The sequence below is a fragment of the Vidua chalybeata genome, chromosome Z, assembly GCF_026979565.1.
Source record: "Vidua chalybeata isolate OUT-0048 chromosome Z, bVidCha1 merged haplotype, whole genome shotgun sequence".
Lineage (NCBI taxonomy): Eukaryota > Metazoa > Chordata > Aves > Passeriformes > Viduidae > Vidua > Vidua chalybeata.
In genome coordinates, this window is record NC_071570.1 from 18,793,283 (window position 1) to 18,812,852 (window position 19,570).

Below are 19,570 nucleotides of genomic sequence, written 5' to 3' on the forward strand. Positions count from 1 at the left end.
TGTGTTTGTGATATTTCTTAGGAGTTGGGCCTCTGCCAACTACGGGAAGGCGCATCTGGCAGCAGTTTGAGGGCCATTCTGTGTACTTTCACCCTGTTGGTTTATCATACTTACATCTCCTTAATCCTTGGTGAGACCCACTGTGTAGCTTTTCAGTCGTGCTACACCTTATGATAGATATTGTGATTTATTTTTATAACTGAATTTCAAAATTGTGGCCAAATAGGAGTTTACTGTATACTTAATTATGATTTAAAATTAATATCCGTGACAAAGCTGTATCTGCAGAAACAGTGAGGGTAGATAGCATTATACCAGCATCTTGCTCCATTTGCAGGGCTGTCTCAACACCAAAATATTGCAAAACATTATTAAGTTCAGAAAAGTCATTATCCATAAATTAACATCAGATGTTGTGAAAACTATCTCCAGAAAAAAGCTATACAACCAGAATTAATTACTGCTTTTGCCATTTAGAGCTGGAAGTCATAATTAATTCTATATGCTTCTTTACCATATATTTTCACATTTAATATTTGAGTATTTTAGTATTTGTCCCTCAGGCTCATCAGGAAATTAAGGAGAACTTCATTTCTTCCAGTATCACTTGTATTTCATTACTGAGTTCAAAATTAGGAGAAGAGGCAGCTGAGGAATGTTTTCCTATCTTGCTAAAGCAATGAAAGGGATTTTAAAATATAACTAGGATCAGTGATGGAACAGTCTAAAAAATATTCCTGTAATTCCAATTTGTTTCTACTTACAGACATTCTAGTCTTTTTAAATCACTTAGTATATTTGGGACAAGAATTTAGTTTTATAGAAACACAATATGACCAAATAATTCTGTGTTCACATAAAGCAGTCATCCATTGATCTATCAAATACAATGTGAAAACAAAATCTTATTCTATGAAACTTGGATTATTTTAAATACATTCATATTGGTTTGTTATGTTTTATAGGTACAGGGGAAGGCAACCTTCAGGAAGCAGACAGTCTCCTCGAACCCTACCTCCAGAAATTTCCAAATGTACGTATGTCTAATAAATTTTATAGCAGAAATGTGTTTCCCTATGCTCAAACTCCTAACTGGTTATTTTTCTCACGTCTTTTCAAGGGTTCCATTATTCTATTTTATACTGCCAGAATAGATATACTGAAAGGAAATTTTGAAAAGGTAAATCATATTTTCTTTCTAAGATTTTTGTTTAGTGTTTAGCCTAAACATTAATTTAGGAGGAAAAATAATTGATTCATCTATATATCAGTTGGACTGATAAGTATGCTGTTATCCCTGTTCACATTCACTGTCAATGTTGATTCCAGCCCTCTCTCTAAGTGAGACTGAAGGGAGGTTTATCTCATTTTACTTGTCAGGTATTTTCCACCTGGGTGCTAGGTAAGAACTTGTCCTGTAATTAGACACTGTTCTCACATGGAGCTGTAATTGAGGCAGTTTTCATCATTCTTCCTTAACTACTCGCTCATAGGCACAATTGAGATTCCAAGACTGCATAGCAGCCCAGCAAGAGTGGAAACAGATTCATCATCTCTGTTACTGGGAACTGATGTGGTGCTACACCTTCCAGCAGGACTGGCTTCAAGCATATCAGTATGCAGACCTGCTCAGCAAAGAGAGCAGGTGGTCTAAGGTAAATAGGCAGGTGGACATTGTTGTGATATACCAGTGGTCTCTACGGTTACTTTTCATTTTGCACAATATGTGTAATGTTTGCCTTCCTGAGAAACTCATAAACAAAGACACAATGGGACCAAAATATTTTAACTGGGTGGTTAAGAATGACTTTTTGTTTCATGTTTTGAAGCAGCAGAAGCATAAGCAGCAATGCTTTGGCCCCTCCAAAAATGGAGGTACTTACCTGGGTTGGGAGAAAGAAGAGGGACAGGAAAACTGTAAACTTGTCTCTCAAGTCAAGTTCTAACATTCACTAGTAAAATTTGGCTGAAGAAACTGTGTTTGGTGTTTATAAACACACACACCTACTCAGCAGATGCTTTGTGACACAAAACGAGAAAGGCTGCTGGGGACAGGATCTCACAAGAAAAGCTGGGCTATCAGATAACCTTTTCCTTGTAAAAACGATTTTGAGAGTATGAACCAATGTGCCAATAACTTTTTGCATTATTATGCAATGCACTATTATTATTATCTGTTCCTCTATAGATTACTGTTTTATTATCTTAATGAAAAAGGGTACACATCTAATTCTTGGCAAAAGAGGAAGAGAATAGTGTATTCAACATGAAGTGCAAGTGGATTTTTTTTTCTGCAAAATCCAATTATTAAACTTTCCTTGAATCAGTACCCAGATATTTCCTTCTGTTTTTTTCAAACATGTCTCTACATGTAATAGATCATATGGTAACAGTAACGGACTTCAGGAAAGTTAAGTCATTTAACCTCATCTCTTTGACAGTGGTTTGCATAATGAATTCTCCTGTTCTTGCAGAAGATACCTTTAACTTTCTGACTAATATAAAATATTAATATAAATCCATTAAAAGTAGAATTACAGCATAAACTATGTGACAGAGGGAATATTAAACTTTTATAGTTATATCTGCCTGAGAATTATGGGAATACTTTGCTGCAGCAGTTGGGGGAATAGATTTCAGTTTTAATGTATTAATTAAATACAGAAAATTAGATGTGGTAATCTATTACTGTTTCTTTTTGAAATAGGCAATATATGTATTCCAGAAGGCAGCAATTCTGTGTATGCTTCCAGAGGATGATTTGAAGAGGACTGGTGAGGACATAGTGTCTTTATTCAGGTAAACCTTTATAAAGCAGCTGAATGTGTACTCTTTCTTCCCCTATGTCTTTTTCTTGTTTATAACCATGACTTACTTCTTGCTTATAACCATAAACTTTCCATTTTTTCTCTTTGCCTTTGGCATTACAATTGCTTTTATCAGCAAAGATATATCCTACAGCTCTGGTCTCCATGGTGTAAAACAATTTTAAGATGTTACATTTCAGAGGAAAAACAGTAAATCTTTCTAACTGAAATGAGATGAAAAAAAATACCAATAAACAACTTTTATTTTTCCATTTTCCCTTCTTGTAGACAAGTGGATGGTCTAAAACAGAGAATTGCAGGAAAATCTATCCCGACTGAGAAGTTTGCAGTAAGGAAAGCTCGACGCTATGCATGTCCTCAACCAGTGAAGCTGATCTTACCTGCCTTGGTATTTGTTCTTGCTTTGTTTTCATCCTTTTCAAGGAGAAAAGAAATCAGAATAGCTCATTGTTCAGGGAAGGAATAATATTGTCAGGTATTATATGTCTGCATTTAAAATTTTTTAAGGATGTACTGCATTAATGCGATGTGATTTTGGTGAAAAGTATTAGGGACTGGATCATACTACCAACTAAGCTGCAGCATATTTTTTGTGTGAAAAGTTCAGCGTACAGACAACTACATTCTTTAGGTTGGCAGAATTTTAGTCCTTGTCTTCTAGACTCATTAGGAAGTTAAAGAGTACTTTGGTAGTATTTTTATGTACTCAAAAATGTTCCACAACAGCCTTTTCAGAGGTACTCTTTAGTTAAATATTTATGCAATTCCATGAGTTTTTCTCACCTTTTTGTTTTGGTTGGTTAGTTGGTTTTGTTTTTTCTTTTTAAATCAGGAAATGATGTATGTCTGGAATGGATTTGCAATTGTGGGCAAAAGAGCAGACCTCACTGAAAACTTACTCGTAACAATTGAAAAAGAAGAAACTGCTCTACAAAATGAAACTAGTAAGTGATCAATTAAGATGGAATGAATAATCTTATAAGAAATGCTGATATTTTTCTGTGTTATTGTCTTCTGATATTCTTCTAAGTGAGTGTTGGCTTTGACAATGTTCTAATTAAGTCCAAGTGAGGACATTTTGGATCCTTATGAAAGTTAGGAGTGGTTCTTCAATAAGTTCTTTATGTAGTGTGATTGATGCTGCAGATGAATACAGAAAACTCAGGGACATGAGGTTATTAGTTACAGAACATGACTGGTCTAGCTTAGATTTTCTTGTCTTTGAGAATGTTCTTGGACCATAATCTGCTAATGTCTTAAATGTCTGAAAAATGCTTTCTCTAAACCAATTTATATCATGCTTTATTACATAGGACACATGCTGCATAGAATATGACAAAGTGTAAAAGATATGATGCAGTGTTATGCATGAATGAGTCTGGTTTTTTGGTTTACTTTCTGGCAAAATAAAACATGTTTGCTAGTTGTAAAATGAAACATACTTAACAAATAGACTTTGACCATGGTTTTACATTTTGGAGTAATTTTTAGAGAATCAGCCCATAATTTACTCCTAAAAGAGTTTAAATTCATTTATTATGACTGGTTTACTGCACAAGTACTTGATTTTTATCAGACTTTATCAGGGTGGTTCTTTCACCTGTCATGTGAATTTTTGGGGAGAATTCTCTTTTGAGTTTTTCTAGAATAAATATTTCCATTTCGCATGTAAAATGATAATTCACTAAAATAATTTCTATTGAACCCAGATTCTAATTACACTTATGAACAATTTAGCAGTGGTTAAAACAGCAATTCTGAAACATAATATATATCTAAGTATGATTTACAGTATAAATTGAGGCAACACATAAGAAATTATACAGGGATGTGCAAGAAATATATAATGGTCAAATCTGGACGGTATAATAAACCAAATGAGAGTAACTTGCATGGCCATGTTTGAATTGAGTTCCTTTGTTTTCTGTGTTGCCCTTCACTTTTCTGCAGAAACAGTAGCATGTCTTTTAAATCGCAAGTGTTTTCCTTTTTTCTTGTTGTAATATTAAAACAAAAGTGTAATGATATGCAAGATACTTGCAAATAAAGTAATTCCCATGAGTTCCACATGAAGGGTTCTGGCAGAAGCTGTTGGAAATCCAGTGCTGTATTGTGCAGAGATTTGTACTAGAAGTGCTCATCATTTGTAACAGTGAAGTAAATTTCCTATCGAATCCCTGAGTAAAGATGTACAAGGTACCAAAATTAAAGCAATAGAGATAAAACCCCTGTGTTTTTCTTATGGAAATTCACTCTTTGCAAATAGAATATAGTCTGGAAGTGTATATATTTTCTGTGTTGTTTTTTTAATAATAACTTTAGTCAAATATAATTTTATTCTGGACTTCACATATGTGATCTTGATCTGCTTTTAAAGCTAAGGAATCGGTGAAAATACAGACTGATTACCAGAGCTGCTGTTGAATCCCTATCAAAAACAAGATTAAGGCTTCAAGCAGAGTATGAGTATATACAATATAATTTTAAGTGACAGTTTTTAGTGGTAGTAATGTCAAAGGATTGCAAAAGTGCCTGTGAAAAAAGGGTGTTGATTATACATAAAGGTCACTTAGGGATTGAGACTTCATTGAACTGTTTTTACTTCATTTGCTTCATATGAATAGGCACAGCATGGAATCTCTCAAGGACTGAAAGAGATGGTAGAAGAAACAAATGGAAGACATTAGAAATGGGGTTTTTAATTTTTCTTCCCACAGGATTTCTGGGAATCTTTTTTTATTTCATTTCCAATATATAAAAAAAGAATATTTAGCTTCAGGAAAAAATAATTTTTTGTTTGGTTTGACCACTGCAGGTGCAAAGATGGTTGTCCCACATTTATTGCAAGGTTATCTGTCTTATAAATTGGCCAGTGCATTTGTAGTTTGTGCATTTTAATGTGCATGTTAATATTTTGGCATAATAGCCTTTATTCTTTTGGGAAATAAAAGTACTAGTTGAAGTTGTTAAAGACTGGCAAGCCTTTACTGACATCAGTGCATGCCTCCAGTAATTTAAATGATTGAGTCCTTCAGGAGATAGTCACAGAATCCAATGCCTTAGCCTAGCAAAAACAGGCTAGAGAGAATGCAAAGTACTCATGCGCTGCACTTCTACTATCACTAAAAGCACAGTCTGTCAGTTACAATCTATCAAGACTTTCTGGGTTTAAACATAGACAGAAATAAGGCTGAACATGGTGGCAAAGCACTTCGCTGAATCCTAAAATGTGTTAGTCTTGCATGTTTCAGAACTGTTTATGTAGGATTTCTTTGGCAGACTATTAAGGAAAAAAATAATGTGACCTTAGAGAGCTGGTAATTAGTTGTAAACAACATGATATGAAGTGAGAGTGTTTTGCTTCCTGAATTGTTAATGTATGTGGTGCCATCTGTCTATCCATATGTGTTTTCTTTCCTTTCTTTTCCTTCCTTGTACCCAGCAAATGCTACAAACTAAGGGAACTAAAAAGGATCACACTTGTTAAGTAAATTTTGAATTGATTCAAATACCCTCTTTCATCTGATATTTTTAGTCCTCTTGAACATAAAACTTTCAATAAAGTTTTATAAATATTATACACTACTACTTATTTTCAAATATTTTTCAAATATTATACACTACTACTGTGGTTTCTCAAACATTAGAGATTATAAAAACACTAGTAAACATGGTTTCTTGAATTGGTACTGCAAAATGATGCTTCTGAAGTGTTCTGTAAGACAGTCATGGTATGGTTTAGCAGGTTTTTTTATGCTACTTATGCTTCTGGAGGACTGCCAGTGCTCTGTAGCAGGGGAAGCTGTTAAGATAATATGATGGTTTCTGTCTCACTCTAGTTTTAGCTATTGCAAGTAAGAAATCTTTAATTAATGACTGTTAATGTAATGTATTTAATTAATGACTGTTTAATCTTCAGTTAATGAAGTTTATGCCTATTTGTTGGATGTTTCAATTTCTTCTTATTTCTTCTTTGCCTGTCTTTTAAGAGAAAGCTATAGATGTCATGGACACATCTTCTTTAGTAGACAATATTTTAAGTCATGCCTGAAGGTTATGTACATTTTGAAATATAGAACATGAGAAACAATATCCTGCATTTGAATACATATTCCCTGTTGAAAATTGAATTTTCCTTTTCATGATGTCTTCAAATTGTTTGACATATCTCACTTTTACTGTTAGATCACAATGAATACTATGTGGATGATGTGTGCATGTTGCAGCTACTGAAAGGCCTCTGTCTGAAACACTTGGGAAGACTCATGCAAGCTGAATTATGTTTCAGTAAAGTAATTCAAAGGTAATTCAAAGAAATAGATTTTATAGCTCTTGGTGACATTTTTGATACTCCTGTTGCGGCTGTCATGTTAGAATTTTGACTAATTAAACATCGTGTTAAGGACCTGGAATTAAAATACCTCTGAAAGTAATAAGAAAACCAGAAAACTGCTTGTATTTTTCTGTAGCAATTTAACACTTAATATAGCTTTATATATGTATTTGAGGCTAAATAAATCAAACTGGCAAGTAACATACCCAAATACATTTTTAATTGTATTTGCAGAGCTACCTGTAGGTAAGGACAATTCAGATAGGTGTGCTGTTTGGTTGGTTTATTTTATTTTACTCAGTATTTAGTACTTCAGTAGTTAATGCTTCCCCATGTAGATAAGAAGTTGTTGTTACATGTTTCAATTGAAGACTGTTTTCTCCCGTGTTACGAATTTTCAGGTGTCAGCTCCATACCAGCTGTAACAGCTTTTCTATATAAAACATGAGTCAGGTAGTGGTTGTAGTTGAAAACTTCTTACATGACTTTAGGTATTTGGGCTGAAGAAGCATATTTACATGTGCAATGTTTCTAACAAGTGATTTAGTAAAATTAATAATTAATAATAGAATTTGTTATTGAGAATTATGTGTGTTTTAGTTCTCTTGCCATCTTGTTTTCTCTTACCATTTCTAAGATCCCATGTGAGTTTAGTCAAGCACATTGCAAGTTACAGGGCAGAGGGGTTTGATTGATTGCAAGTTAAAGGAACACTATTTCTGAAACATCTTTTTTCCAAGGTAGTTGGCAACAAGGAGGCTTTTATAGCTGAGAGATTTTAAAAATTCTAAAGACAACAGTTCTTCATAAAGTGTATGTTTTGCATGGGTGAGAGTAAAAGTTTTCTGGTGCATGGAGTACCTACATTTTGTTCAACTTTATTTTCTACATGTTGAGAGCTGCTTTGGTGCTTTAAGACTATTTATCAATGTGTACAGAATTAACTAGTAAAGAAGGCTTCAGAATGTTTTTTCTGGCTACATGCTGTTACAGGCAGTGATTGCTTTTAAAGTTAACTGGTCACTCAAGACAGGACTGTAAGTAACCATTTCTGTATTTTTGTGGTTTTCTAGTGAGAAGCAAATAAAATATGACAGTTACTTGGTGCCATTCACACTGTATGAATTGGGTCTTCTGTACAAACAACAGGATGAGAGAGAAAAAGCAATAAGATACATAGAAACTGCAAAGTAAGTGGATTTTTTATCACCTTGTAAATTAAGGATAACTGTATATTTGTAGCAATGAGGACACTTATTTTTTCTTCCTGACAGCTTCTTTGCAAAATCCAAATAATCGTAAATCTCTGTTCTTGATTTTGCTGTTTCATGAAACTGTCCTTCAGACACAGTGGAGTAGACAGATTCAAATAAGACACAGTATGAAGGGAAAATGTTTCCTTCTTGTATGGGCTTCAGAGATGCTGAGGGTCCACTGCATGCATGGGATGAAGCTGGAGAGTCCAGGGAAGGGATATGTACCATTCAGTCCCAGAGGGCAGCTGTGGGAATTAAATCAGTTGCACTAAAGGTGTTCATAAGAGAAGGTGAAAAGCCAGTACACCAGTCTTCCTTTCACATTGTATTGCAGAAGACCAGTTGAGATCTTAATTTACTGTAGAGGAGCATATTTGCATAATCTGTAGATTGTAGTATAACATAAAATGTGCCTTGTCTTTACAGAGAAGTAGCCCAGTCTTGTAATAATGTCCCCTCATGGGGTTTTGTTTTTCGTTTGTTTTGGGGGATGGGATTTACAGAATATGATTTCTGTACGTATGATGTTTATTACTCTGGCTGAATTGTGTTCTGAGTTGAAGCATACATTTTCTACTAACACCTATAGTATTTTCTGTAGTATCTTGGTTTGTCTCTTCACAGCAAATTTCAGTCATTGGGAAGGCTGTTAAAAGGATCAAAATAAGTGAAAGAGATGCTAAAACACGGGTTCAGTTTATCAGGACATTTAATTTTAGCACTGGTCTAAGTTTTCTTTGCTCAATTTGTGGACGTAGTTTTAAATGTCCCATAACTTATCCGTGTGTCAGTTTCTGCTTAGTGTTGAAGGAATAAAGGCTGTTAACTTACAAACATATGAAATATAAACAATTCAGTCCAAACATCTTTTTGTTAAAATAACTTGTCTATTTTGCAGAAACAACTACAAGGAATACTCTATGGAGTCCAGGCTGCACTTCAGAATTCATGCAGCACTTGACAGCTTGAAGGTGTCACCTGCTTCAACACCATGAATGAGGAGGGATACTTTTCATGCATACAATAAATAGCCTACACAATCTTTTTTTAATCATAGAGAAGAACATAATGATTGTTTTCTGTCACTTCTGATTTGATGTATGTCATTCTTTTAGACTTTTCTGTATAGCACCTATACTTTATCTACGTGCTATTTTAAAGAAGACCTTATATTTTGTTGATAAAACTAATTTAATATTTGACTTGAATGGGGGATATTTTTAAAAAAAGGTGATGGTGCAATAAAGTTTAATGAAAATACTTTATTTTTTTTTTTTTATATAAGAACCAGATGCAGGTTATGCAGTGGAACTGGTGATAATTTCTGCATTTTTTGAAAGTTTTATTTTCTGCAGTACACTTGAGACTTTTTTCCCTCTGGAACAAAAATGCAATGTCTGCAGATAACCTTACCCACATTTTTTGGCATACCGTATTCTGAAATTTGTGTTCCAGAGGAAAGAATTAGTCATTTTTGACTTAATTTCATTTGGGAACAAAATTAACCTGTCTGAAGTGCAATATTTTTACTTTGTCAAATGAAGCTAAGGAGGGCTTCAGATGAAGCTAAGCAGGGCTACAGTTATAATGTCTTTGCAGGTCTGTTTCAGTCAAAAGAAGTACATGCAGGGGATATTTTTCACTTGTAGAAAAACAGAACTACAAAGAACATTATATCCTTGTTCTAAAGTAGAATCAGCAGTCTTAAGTTGATCCTGACAGACTCATTTCACCTGTTTAACAAAAGGGAAAAAAGAAGCACTGAAAACAGTCATTTTGGAAGTTACACAGGATGGTCTTTCCCAGTGAGAAAAGACTGAGAAATTTTGCCTGATGTCTACCCCAAATAGTTCTTAACACAACTGAAACTGATTGTTTCCCGTCTTCTCTGTCGTGGATCTGGAGAAAGGATTGTTCTTTCCCTTTTTTAAGCGATCGTTTTGTATTTGTAGACTAACACCCTAGGATCTATTCTTGGATCCCAACCAAAGTAAATAAAATATCGGTGGATTTACCTATTTTGCTAATGAGTTAGAATTCATATTAACAGAAGTTGATGGTGCGTCAAAAAGTGAATCCAGTTTTAAACTTGCCATTAAGAAGATGTGCATATTCTAGTCTAATTTTTACCAAAAATGCGCAGTAAAATTGAGATACTTATAAGTGCATTTTTCTTTTCATGCTTATATGCAATCAGCACTGTTGAATTGAATTTCCCATTTATTTAGATACACAGATCCTAGCTGTCTGTTCTTACAAATAAAAATACATTTTATTTTCATTTAAGTATACACCCAGCAACTCTTCTTTAACGAGCTATTGCAAAACTTGCCATTTCCATATTTTATCCATGTCCAGTATGTTTACTTCTGCACAGTAAATTCAGAGTACCTATGCTCATGTATGTGATTTGCTGCCCTTAACTACCACCAAAGCAAAATCAGGATGAAAGAAATAGGTGAAAAATGTGTCCTCAGTAAATGAGTAACTGAAGTTTCTAATTAAACAGTCAATATGATATAAATGCTATTGCAGTTCTTCTCAGGTTACTGAGAACACAGCTTTCTTCTGTGACTTATAAAAAATGGGGTCATTTAATTGCTTATAATTCTGTAATAGAGTGGTATATTAACAAGAGAAGTAAGAGTTTAAAAATATTAGCTAAATAAACATAATGGGTCTTTCAAAATGGAAACCTGATCCAAAGTCTTTGTTGGTTTGAATTTGTGCCTATTGTAAATGTGTAACTTAAGTTATTGTGTAAAATATACACATGTAAGTTTGAAGCTTAAATACCGAAGACACTGAATTACTGATAAAATATGCATGTTTATTTTCAAATATAGTCAATTGACTGTAGCTAAACCTCAGAGATTAGCATATGCTGTCAAATGACTTCTCTAAAGATTTACCCATTTATATGTATCTGATTGTAAACTGTAGTGAGCATAAACTCATATATTTTCAGAAAATATTTTTAATGCATCTGTGTGCAGTATTTGTTCAGTTTAGGATTATTTTGGTTTAATCTGATTATTGGATTAGGATTTGCTTCATTTTTCTGTAGAAGGTGGTGGGAACAGTTGCCAGTAAAACTTCTGTAATTTGTGTTCCAAACAGTACTTCACTTTAGAAGAGTTGTAACTGGGACTACAGATTCTCAGGGTGGAGCATGATGTAGTCTCTATCTCTTGTTTTTGTGGGGAGTGTCTTACAGCTAATATTTTAGGGGTGATTTGAGATAGAAATCGAAATTCACAAAAAATGAACAATGATCTTCCTTAGAAACTGATTTTTTCAAAGTTTAGTAGAAAGCTTCAAGAAGCAGTGTACTTTTTTCCATGGGTGATGTTACTGACTGAAGAGAGAGTAAAAAGAAATATTTTCTTCAGTTCAGCCTTCCAAAGGTAATATTAGTTCCCTGTGTATGTTTTACTGTGTTTCTTTTGGGATCAGCCTTTGTAATACTCCTGCAGAGAACAGGCTCATCCACACAAATTTACAGTACCCTCTCTAGTGTTTTGAGGACCCAGTACTAAGTGCTATTTAGAGCTTGCTTCTTTTTTGTGCTGCTGTTCCAGACTTTGCTAGAAAGATTGACTGATCAGAATTCTTACTTTAAGCTTTTTTTTCCCAAGTTCTTAACAGTGGACATACAAATGTGTGAGAGTGATTTGTAACCCTTCACTTAAGGTAGGTCTCCACAGAGCTGCAAGAGATGCTTAGTTTTCCAAATGCTGCAGAAAAGTGCATGTATCCTTGACACAATGCACCTGTGATGCAGTATTATTTAGGACATTACACCTGAGTTAAGTTATTTCTGTCTAAGAGTTGAGACAAAGGGTCTGTGGCTTTTTTAATTTTTTTTTTTAATCTGGTGTATTCTGTACTGGGCCTTTAATACAGCTCTGATTTAGTCTTAACTGCTGTTTATAATATTCACCGCACATGCTCATCCTCCACAGGAATTTTTAATATTGTGCTGATACTTAATTAAGCAAAGCTGATAATTTACCTATGATGCTATAGCCTCTCTTCATAATAGTAGTAATTATAATATATACAAGAGCAAATTTAACTTGTTAGTTTAAGCAAGAAAGGCTGAGTTTACAGTTACATTATGACAAAAGGTCATTTAGCTCTTTCTGATAATAGATGTATTTTTTTAAGGTAAGCAATAATAAATTAGCCTGGTTATAGGACAAAGCTTCTCTTTGATTAAGAATTGCCTACTTAGAAACTATTACAAAAAACTTCATGTCTGTGCATATCAATCAAATGTTTAATCTGTTGAAAGATCATTGTACTATGGTTTGTAAGTCTTTATTCATCAGAATAAAGAATAAATTTCTGTTTTTAACAGAAAGTGAAAGCAAATATATGTTAGAAGAAAGTTAATGCAAGATTGTTATATATCTGTTCTAATACACATGGGGTAGCAGCTGTATGTAGCACTTTATGGCCAGAGAAATGTATAATAATCAGATTTTGCTACATTTCTAAAACATCTTGCAAAGCAATGTGTAAAGCAAGTAATTTCTTACAACAAAGTCAACTTAGACTTCGCAGTTATTTTATTACTAATCTTAATGTTTCATGTTTTTTGTTTCTGTATATTCTTACACTGCCTAGTGCAAAAAAGAATGCTTATATTTGCCCTGTTGCTGCAGTCTCTTGCTTCTAATCTACTGAGCTTTGCACATGTTCTTATCTGGTACTTGATGAGTAAATGATGAGGGCAGAAAAACAGAAAATGAGGAATGAAGTATGTTCTGGTTTAAAGAGCATGTAGAAATGTTCATTATGATGGACTGGACTGGATTTACACTTCAGAGGAATAAATCACATATACTTGTGCTACCGAGTGCTGAATTTGGCACTGTATTCTAGTTGTACATCAAGAACCTCCAGCTAAAATTTACCAGGGCATTATCATCAAAAAAGGCCTGATCTCTAGTTTATAAATGCTACCTTAATATAGAGCTCTTATACAACCTGTCCAGACTGAGAGGTTGTACAAAGCTGTCAAGGTGTGTTGAGTGAATAAAGGATATTTTGAATGTAGATAGCAAATATAAAATAAACCGTGGGGTTTCTTTGTTTTTTTTGGGGGGGGCATTTGTGGTGCTACTTGTGTTTAGGGATTTTTTTTAAATTGTGTTTTTGGTTTTGGTTTGTTTTTATTTTTTCCTTAATCTGGTAATAAATGCTATGGAACAGCTTCATAAAGAAACAGTGTGGCTCTTAACTTTGCAATTGGTAGAAGAGTACCTTCTGGAAAATAAGTCAGGAGTTCATGGTTAGCATAACAAATTTAATGCTTAGTGAATGCAAGATTAAATACTTTATTTTTTGTAGTAGTGTAAGCATGTACTTCCAGTCTGTAGAGGAGCACATATCAACTAGTAATCCCAGGCAGGAACATCTTCCTAGATTTAGTCACTTATCTAAAGAGAGAACTTCTTCAAACAGGTAAGCAGTAGGAGATGTTTCTGTTTTCTGAGTCAGGTCTTCTGTTCCATGAAAATTACAGTGGTCGAGATTCAGTATCTGCGTCATTGAAGCATGGTAAATACTTAGTGTTCATGTCATGTGACTCTGGGAAAAGTTAAGGTTTTACTAAAATCCTGCTGGAGAGGTTAATGGTCTTACCTGCTTGAGCATGTAAATGTGGACCTCAAAACTCAATATTCTTACTGTACAGTGGATATAAGAGTATATAAGGATACTTTTATTGACATGCTTAAATGACATGTCAGTATTTACAGTCAGGGTGGAGTGATATGTAAAATCAGGTTAATGCTACTTATATAGCTTATGTTAGGCATAACTTGTTCCAGAGTATTAGACTTGGTTGTAGAAAAGAGGGCAGTATGAATTTAAGTATGATTTTATTTTCATTACAGTTTTGCTCAAGGTCATGGAAGTTACATCCAGGCAAAACATATTGCCTACATATACTCAGGTGCAGATATAAAACTTTCATTTGTAACTTCACACCCACCTTGATTAGATTGTTTCTCTTTTAAGAGAGATTTTGTATCGCATGCATTGATGAACTTAAGTAAGCAGTATTCTACAAAGGAATGTAGCTGTAGTTAAAATTTTCATATGGGGTAGAATATGCATGCTCAAGCTTTACTTGAAAAAGATGCATGGCTCAAATCTCCAAATTCTAGTCATACTGGTAAAGTTGCTTCAAATCCATCTGTATTAGTTTTTACATAGGACCATTGAAAACTTATTGTTGACAATGAAAGAATGTCAGATGTTCCTTCACCTACTATTATTTGGTTTTACACTTTGAAGAAAGTTTAGACTTTTTTTTTCTATAATATGCATAAAAATAAAGATCAGTTTCTTTTCACAACTCAAATGGAAAGTACTCCTCCTGTAGTTTACATTAATTTTATTGGACTGTTCATATGCTGTGGAAGCAACTTCATTTATTGCGAGCAATAATATTAATAATACTGTAATCATTGTGTTGCTTCATAATGAATTTTCGGAGTGGAAGCTGCTAAATCAGATTTTTGTGAGTTGAAAGAAAAGGGAAAAAAAGGTGAAAAAGAAATGTGTTGTGGGGAGTTCAGGGTGGCCACAGAAGATGAACAGTTACATCAGGATGTTACTTTAAATGCAGTGTACTCTGGAGGCCTATGAGAATACATCTAATGAATATCAAATTGCAGGCTATTTTTCTACAAGCCAAGATTTTAATAGTTTAGGCAGAAAAAAATAAATAAACCTTGCCTGAAAAAATAAAACCTGCAACCCAAAACACTGTATGCTGTTGAGTAATAACAATTCTTCTTACTGAACAAGTCAGTCTTTTAAGGAAATCTGTGATCCCAACCCACCCCCCGCCATGGGCAGGGGCACCTCACCTTAAAGCAGGTTGCTTTGTCCAGCCAGGCCTTCAGCACTACTAGGGATGGGCATCCACAGCTTCTCTCAGCAACCTGTTCCAGTGCCTCACCACCGTCATAGTAAAGACGTTTTCTATCTTTTTTACTTGTTGTTAATTTTTATTAAAGCTTCTCTGTTTATTTGATATGTTGCCCAAAGAACATATTGCAATAAAGATACCAGTTTTGGTACTGGGTTCACTGCAAAATTGAATTCAAATTTTACTGATTGACATTGGCAGGGCAATGGCTTGTTTCTGAAACAAGCAAGTTTCCTTTACTTCAGGAATCTTACCTATGCAGCTAAACGAGATTAGGTTTACCAATCTGAATATCCTCTAATTCTGCAGCTGAAAAGGAGCTTTCCTTTAATTTTTTTTTTCCTTGAATTTTTTAGTGCTTTCCTAGGACAGCAAAGTTGGATTCCTATTCTCACCTCTTTGCTAGACTGTCTGAAATTGGTAGGAGTCTTCAAATAAAAATATTTTTCACAAGTGTCTAGCTCCATGATCCCCTGGAATAATGTGCAGCTTGTCTTTGTTGGCCCCCACTCAGATAGGAAAGAGGATACCCACTAGGAAAGGGAGAAAATGCAAGAGAAATTCATGTGTGAAGGATAAGTGAGAATATGTTGGGTAGGAGTTTCTGTGGCACATGAACAATTAATATCATCTTAGACTGTGGGACCAAATAGAATAATATGAAATGATAAAGATCAAATATCACAAGGATTGACAGAAAGGTATCTAGAAAGAGAAATTATAGTGCAGAGTATTCACTTGCTAACTAAATGGAGGCAATGTAATCTGGAGGTGGTGATGTCCTAAACAAACAAAAATCAAAAAACCCACAAACAAAAACCAAAAAGAAAACCAAACCAACCAACCAAAAACCCCCAGACTGCTCACTTTGCAACAGGGAGAACCTGCAGATGTGTTACGCAATTTCAGAAATAGCTCCTCCGTCTGGAAGTTCTTAAGTTACAATGTTGTTTTTGTAGCATGGCTCTGACAATAAATGAAAAATTATAGCAATTGTATTGTTAACTATTATAATCAAAAGCATTGCTTGTCAGAAAATAGATCAGTGTAGCAGTAGGCTCTATCTCCTAGCTATTTCTTAGGGAACATTTAAGGAACACTTAAACTGTCCTAACTAAATATTGGCAGCTGCCACCCAAATTGTGTGGTAGTAGCCCTGCTGGATCTCACAGAAAAGACTCTGCATTGCAACTCCTAGTCTATATGTGCCAAACAATACACCATTATCTACCCAGTGTGTCCGTATGGTGTGCTTGGTGCAACCTGACTATCTGATCCTGTTAACTGGTCTTCTGTGACCAGCTGTACTATGTCACTGCAAAACACACATGTGGTTTTGGTTACTGAAGAGGAAGTACCTTGCAATGTCTTTTGAAGAAACCAGGAGCTTCCATTGCAGTGGTGGCATCATATGGACTTCCAGAGTGACCTGCTGTGCCATTTAGCAGTTTCTTGGTGTAGGATTTTTTTCTCTTCCCTAGTACCCTGCTGGCAGTCAGGCCCTAGGAAACAATATGCCATCAGCAAAAGCTTGCTTATATTGGATTAATTTCAACAGTGTTCAACAGTGTGGAAATAGGTGTTTATTAACAGTCATGATACCGTGTCTGAGCTTTTTAGGGGCCAAATTAGGACTGTTTTAAGGATCAAATTCAAGTCTCAGACTTACATTTCGATTGCTTCAAAACCACTAAAATTAGCTCTCATAGATGCGAGAAAGGCATGTATGTTCTAAACAAAGTGAGATAAAACAGCAGTGGAAATAGTGTTCGTTGCTTCTTATTTACAATGTGAAGTTACCTTAGTGGTAGCTGACCATGAACACATGCCACATAAAGTCCCTTCTTTTTGAGACTTGAGGCACAAGTTTGAGCATTATGCAATTCAATCCAAACAGAATGCACAGAGGATAGAAGTATTTGGCAGGAAAATAATTGTTATAGAACAAAATTTTGTTTACTCAATCTTATTTTGTAGGCATCTTGTCCATATTCTGTAGCAGACAACAGGCCCTTCATCACTTGTAGATTTCACCCTCCTTTTGTGACTGGTGCCTTTTATGGATCTTCCAGGATTCAGATCTGGAAAAGAGAAGCTGGGAGGGGTGGTGGTCTTGCTCAAAGAAAATTTCCTGCTCCCCTGCTCCACTGTCTTTGCCCACCCTTAGCAGGACCTAGTTTATCTTCTCTCTCTTCTCCCAACTCTATGAAAACTCAAGCCTGCATCAGCTGGTTTCTGCCTAGCTCTCCCTCTTTGCCGGGTGAAAGGGGGAGCAGACAGAGTGGCACAGTCCAGCCGCTCGCAGAGCAGGGAAATGGCACTGTGTATTGAAGACAGACATACCAGGTGTACCATGTAGAGCCAGGGGAGCAGCTCATATCCTGGGCACCTGGCTTTGTCTGCTATTGGCTCACATTGCCTCTATGTGTGGAAGTGACCCTGGTTAATGGCAGCTGTACATGGTCAACATGAGCAAGGACAAGTGAGAAGACAAAGAAGATGCCAAAGCTTGCAAGGCGCTCTTGTTAAAGAAAACAAACAAACAAACAAACAAACAAAAAAACTAAACCCAGCAAACAACAGCTGGGTTTGTTCTATGTTCTCCATCACAGACCTCTTTTTGACAGCAACACACGTGAAAGAGACTGGATGCTCACCAGGCCTTGGGCTGATCTGCAAACCTTAGTATGGAGTGAGCCTTCTAGCAGCTGGGGGATCACAGTCACTTTTGCTGGCCAGAAAGTGCACACTGGGAACTGGGCTAAGTGGTTTCTATGGGGAAACTTTCCTCTAAGCAGAGCACCCCAGACTAGCAATCTCTCCAGTCTTGAACTGCTGTTTTGGCACCTGCCTGGAGATGAGGTGCACAACAGAAGCCATTTCTCACACTCAGAGCATTTAAAATGAGAATGCAGTAGCAAAAAATGACACTGTGAGCTTGCTCAACTGCAGAGCACAAGATAGAGGGTGGCCAGAACCATGGGTTTTCTGCTGAATGTGAGACAAGCCACCATCGGTGAGAATAACCTAGTCTCAGTCCTCCACCTCTGTGTCCAGAATAGTGAGACACAGCAGCAGAGCCTGGAATGCCCCAGTTTCAGAGTCCTCAAGGACAAAATGTTCATCCTTGCTGATCCCTGCTCACAATTTGCAGGTGGAGCTGGTTGTAATCAGAATGTTAACTGATGGTAAAAGTAATAAGCACATTCATATATGTAAGAACAGAACCTTGAGCTTGAGATGTTCCAGACTGCTTAACATGCTGCTCAATATTAGTACAGCAGAAACTGCAGGCTTATTGTGCTGCCCCAGAATTGCAGTGACTGGGCAGGGACTCTGTAATAATACCTGTCATGGGATCTTGCAACCTCCTGATTTTTCTTCCCCTCTACTATATTGTTCCAAGAAAATTTAAATGACCAGATCAGCACTTCTTGGAAGTGAAAGGCTTTATTCCTCAGAGAGGGCATTGGCTGCCAGAAGCTAACCTCACCCTTGACAATACAAACAATAAAGGATTCTGAAATTACACCAAAAAAAAAAAAAAAAAAAAAAAAAAAAAAAAAAAAAAGAGGGGTTTGCTCTTTACAGGAGCTAATTGAAATTGGGAATACAAAATGTTACTAAGGACAATCTTCTAATTGCTGGAGAATCAGCTGGAGGCATCTGAAGGTTATAGAGAAAGGAAACAGTAGTCAGAAAGCAGTATAGGCAGAAAGCAAGATTTGGAGACTGAAAAAATGCTATTGGTATCACCAAGGTAAAACTTCTTTAAAAACTGGTGTCATGGCTTTGGCGTTCCAGAAACTGGTAGACCAGTCGTCTTTTTGGCTGCATTGTCTGCAGGTGCATAAGTACATGACAGGGCAGACAGCCAAAATACCAGCTGAGAGGACACTTTGTAATGGAGGCCCATAGGTACGTACATGACAGATCCAAAGCATGGAGGGCTGGACCGCCTTCTTTAGACATTTAGGGTGGGAAAGGTAAAGTATCTGAAAGGGGTGATTGAGACAGATGGATGTTAATTGTTGTCAGACTGCTCTGAGTTTTGTGCATTGCCCATTTGGATCTCATGCAATTCACACTTGGGGCCTGTTCCCATTTTGGAGAACAGCAAGAGCACAACTGTGGTGGACACATAGAGTCTGAGCCTGGTGCTGTCACTGGGCTTAGAGTTCCTGATGCACAGATGTCTTGCTCC

The 19,570-nt window shown here is 35.8% G+C and overlaps 1 protein-coding gene across 8 annotated transcripts in view; it reads left to right on the forward strand.

Annotated features, from left to right (window-relative positions):
- Positions 1 to 13,650, forward strand: part of TTC39B (tetratricopeptide repeat domain 39B) — a 78,932-nt gene extending 65,282 nt beyond the window's left edge. For all 8 annotated transcript variants that reach the window (XM_053931714.1, XM_053931715.1, XM_053931717.1 and 5 more), the window contains 10 exons: positions 22 to 130; positions 966 to 1,033; positions 1,121 to 1,180; positions 1,494 to 1,655; positions 2,708 to 2,799; positions 3,096 to 3,216; positions 3,661 to 3,772; positions 7,014 to 7,131; positions 8,235 to 8,351; positions 9,316 to 13,650. In XM_053931714.1, the coding sequence (XP_053787689.1) occupies positions 22 to 130; positions 966 to 1,033; positions 1,121 to 1,180; positions 1,494 to 1,655; positions 2,708 to 2,799; positions 3,096 to 3,216; positions 3,661 to 3,772; positions 7,014 to 7,131; positions 8,235 to 8,351; positions 9,316 to 9,412 (1,056 nt within the window). In that variant the 3' untranslated portion in view covers positions 9,413 to 13,650. The remainder of the gene's footprint in view (positions 1 to 21; positions 131 to 965; positions 1,034 to 1,120; positions 1,181 to 1,493; positions 1,656 to 2,707; positions 2,800 to 3,095; positions 3,217 to 3,660; positions 3,773 to 7,013; positions 7,132 to 8,234; positions 8,352 to 9,315) is intronic.
- Positions 13,651 to 19,570: the final 5,920 nt, after the last annotated feature.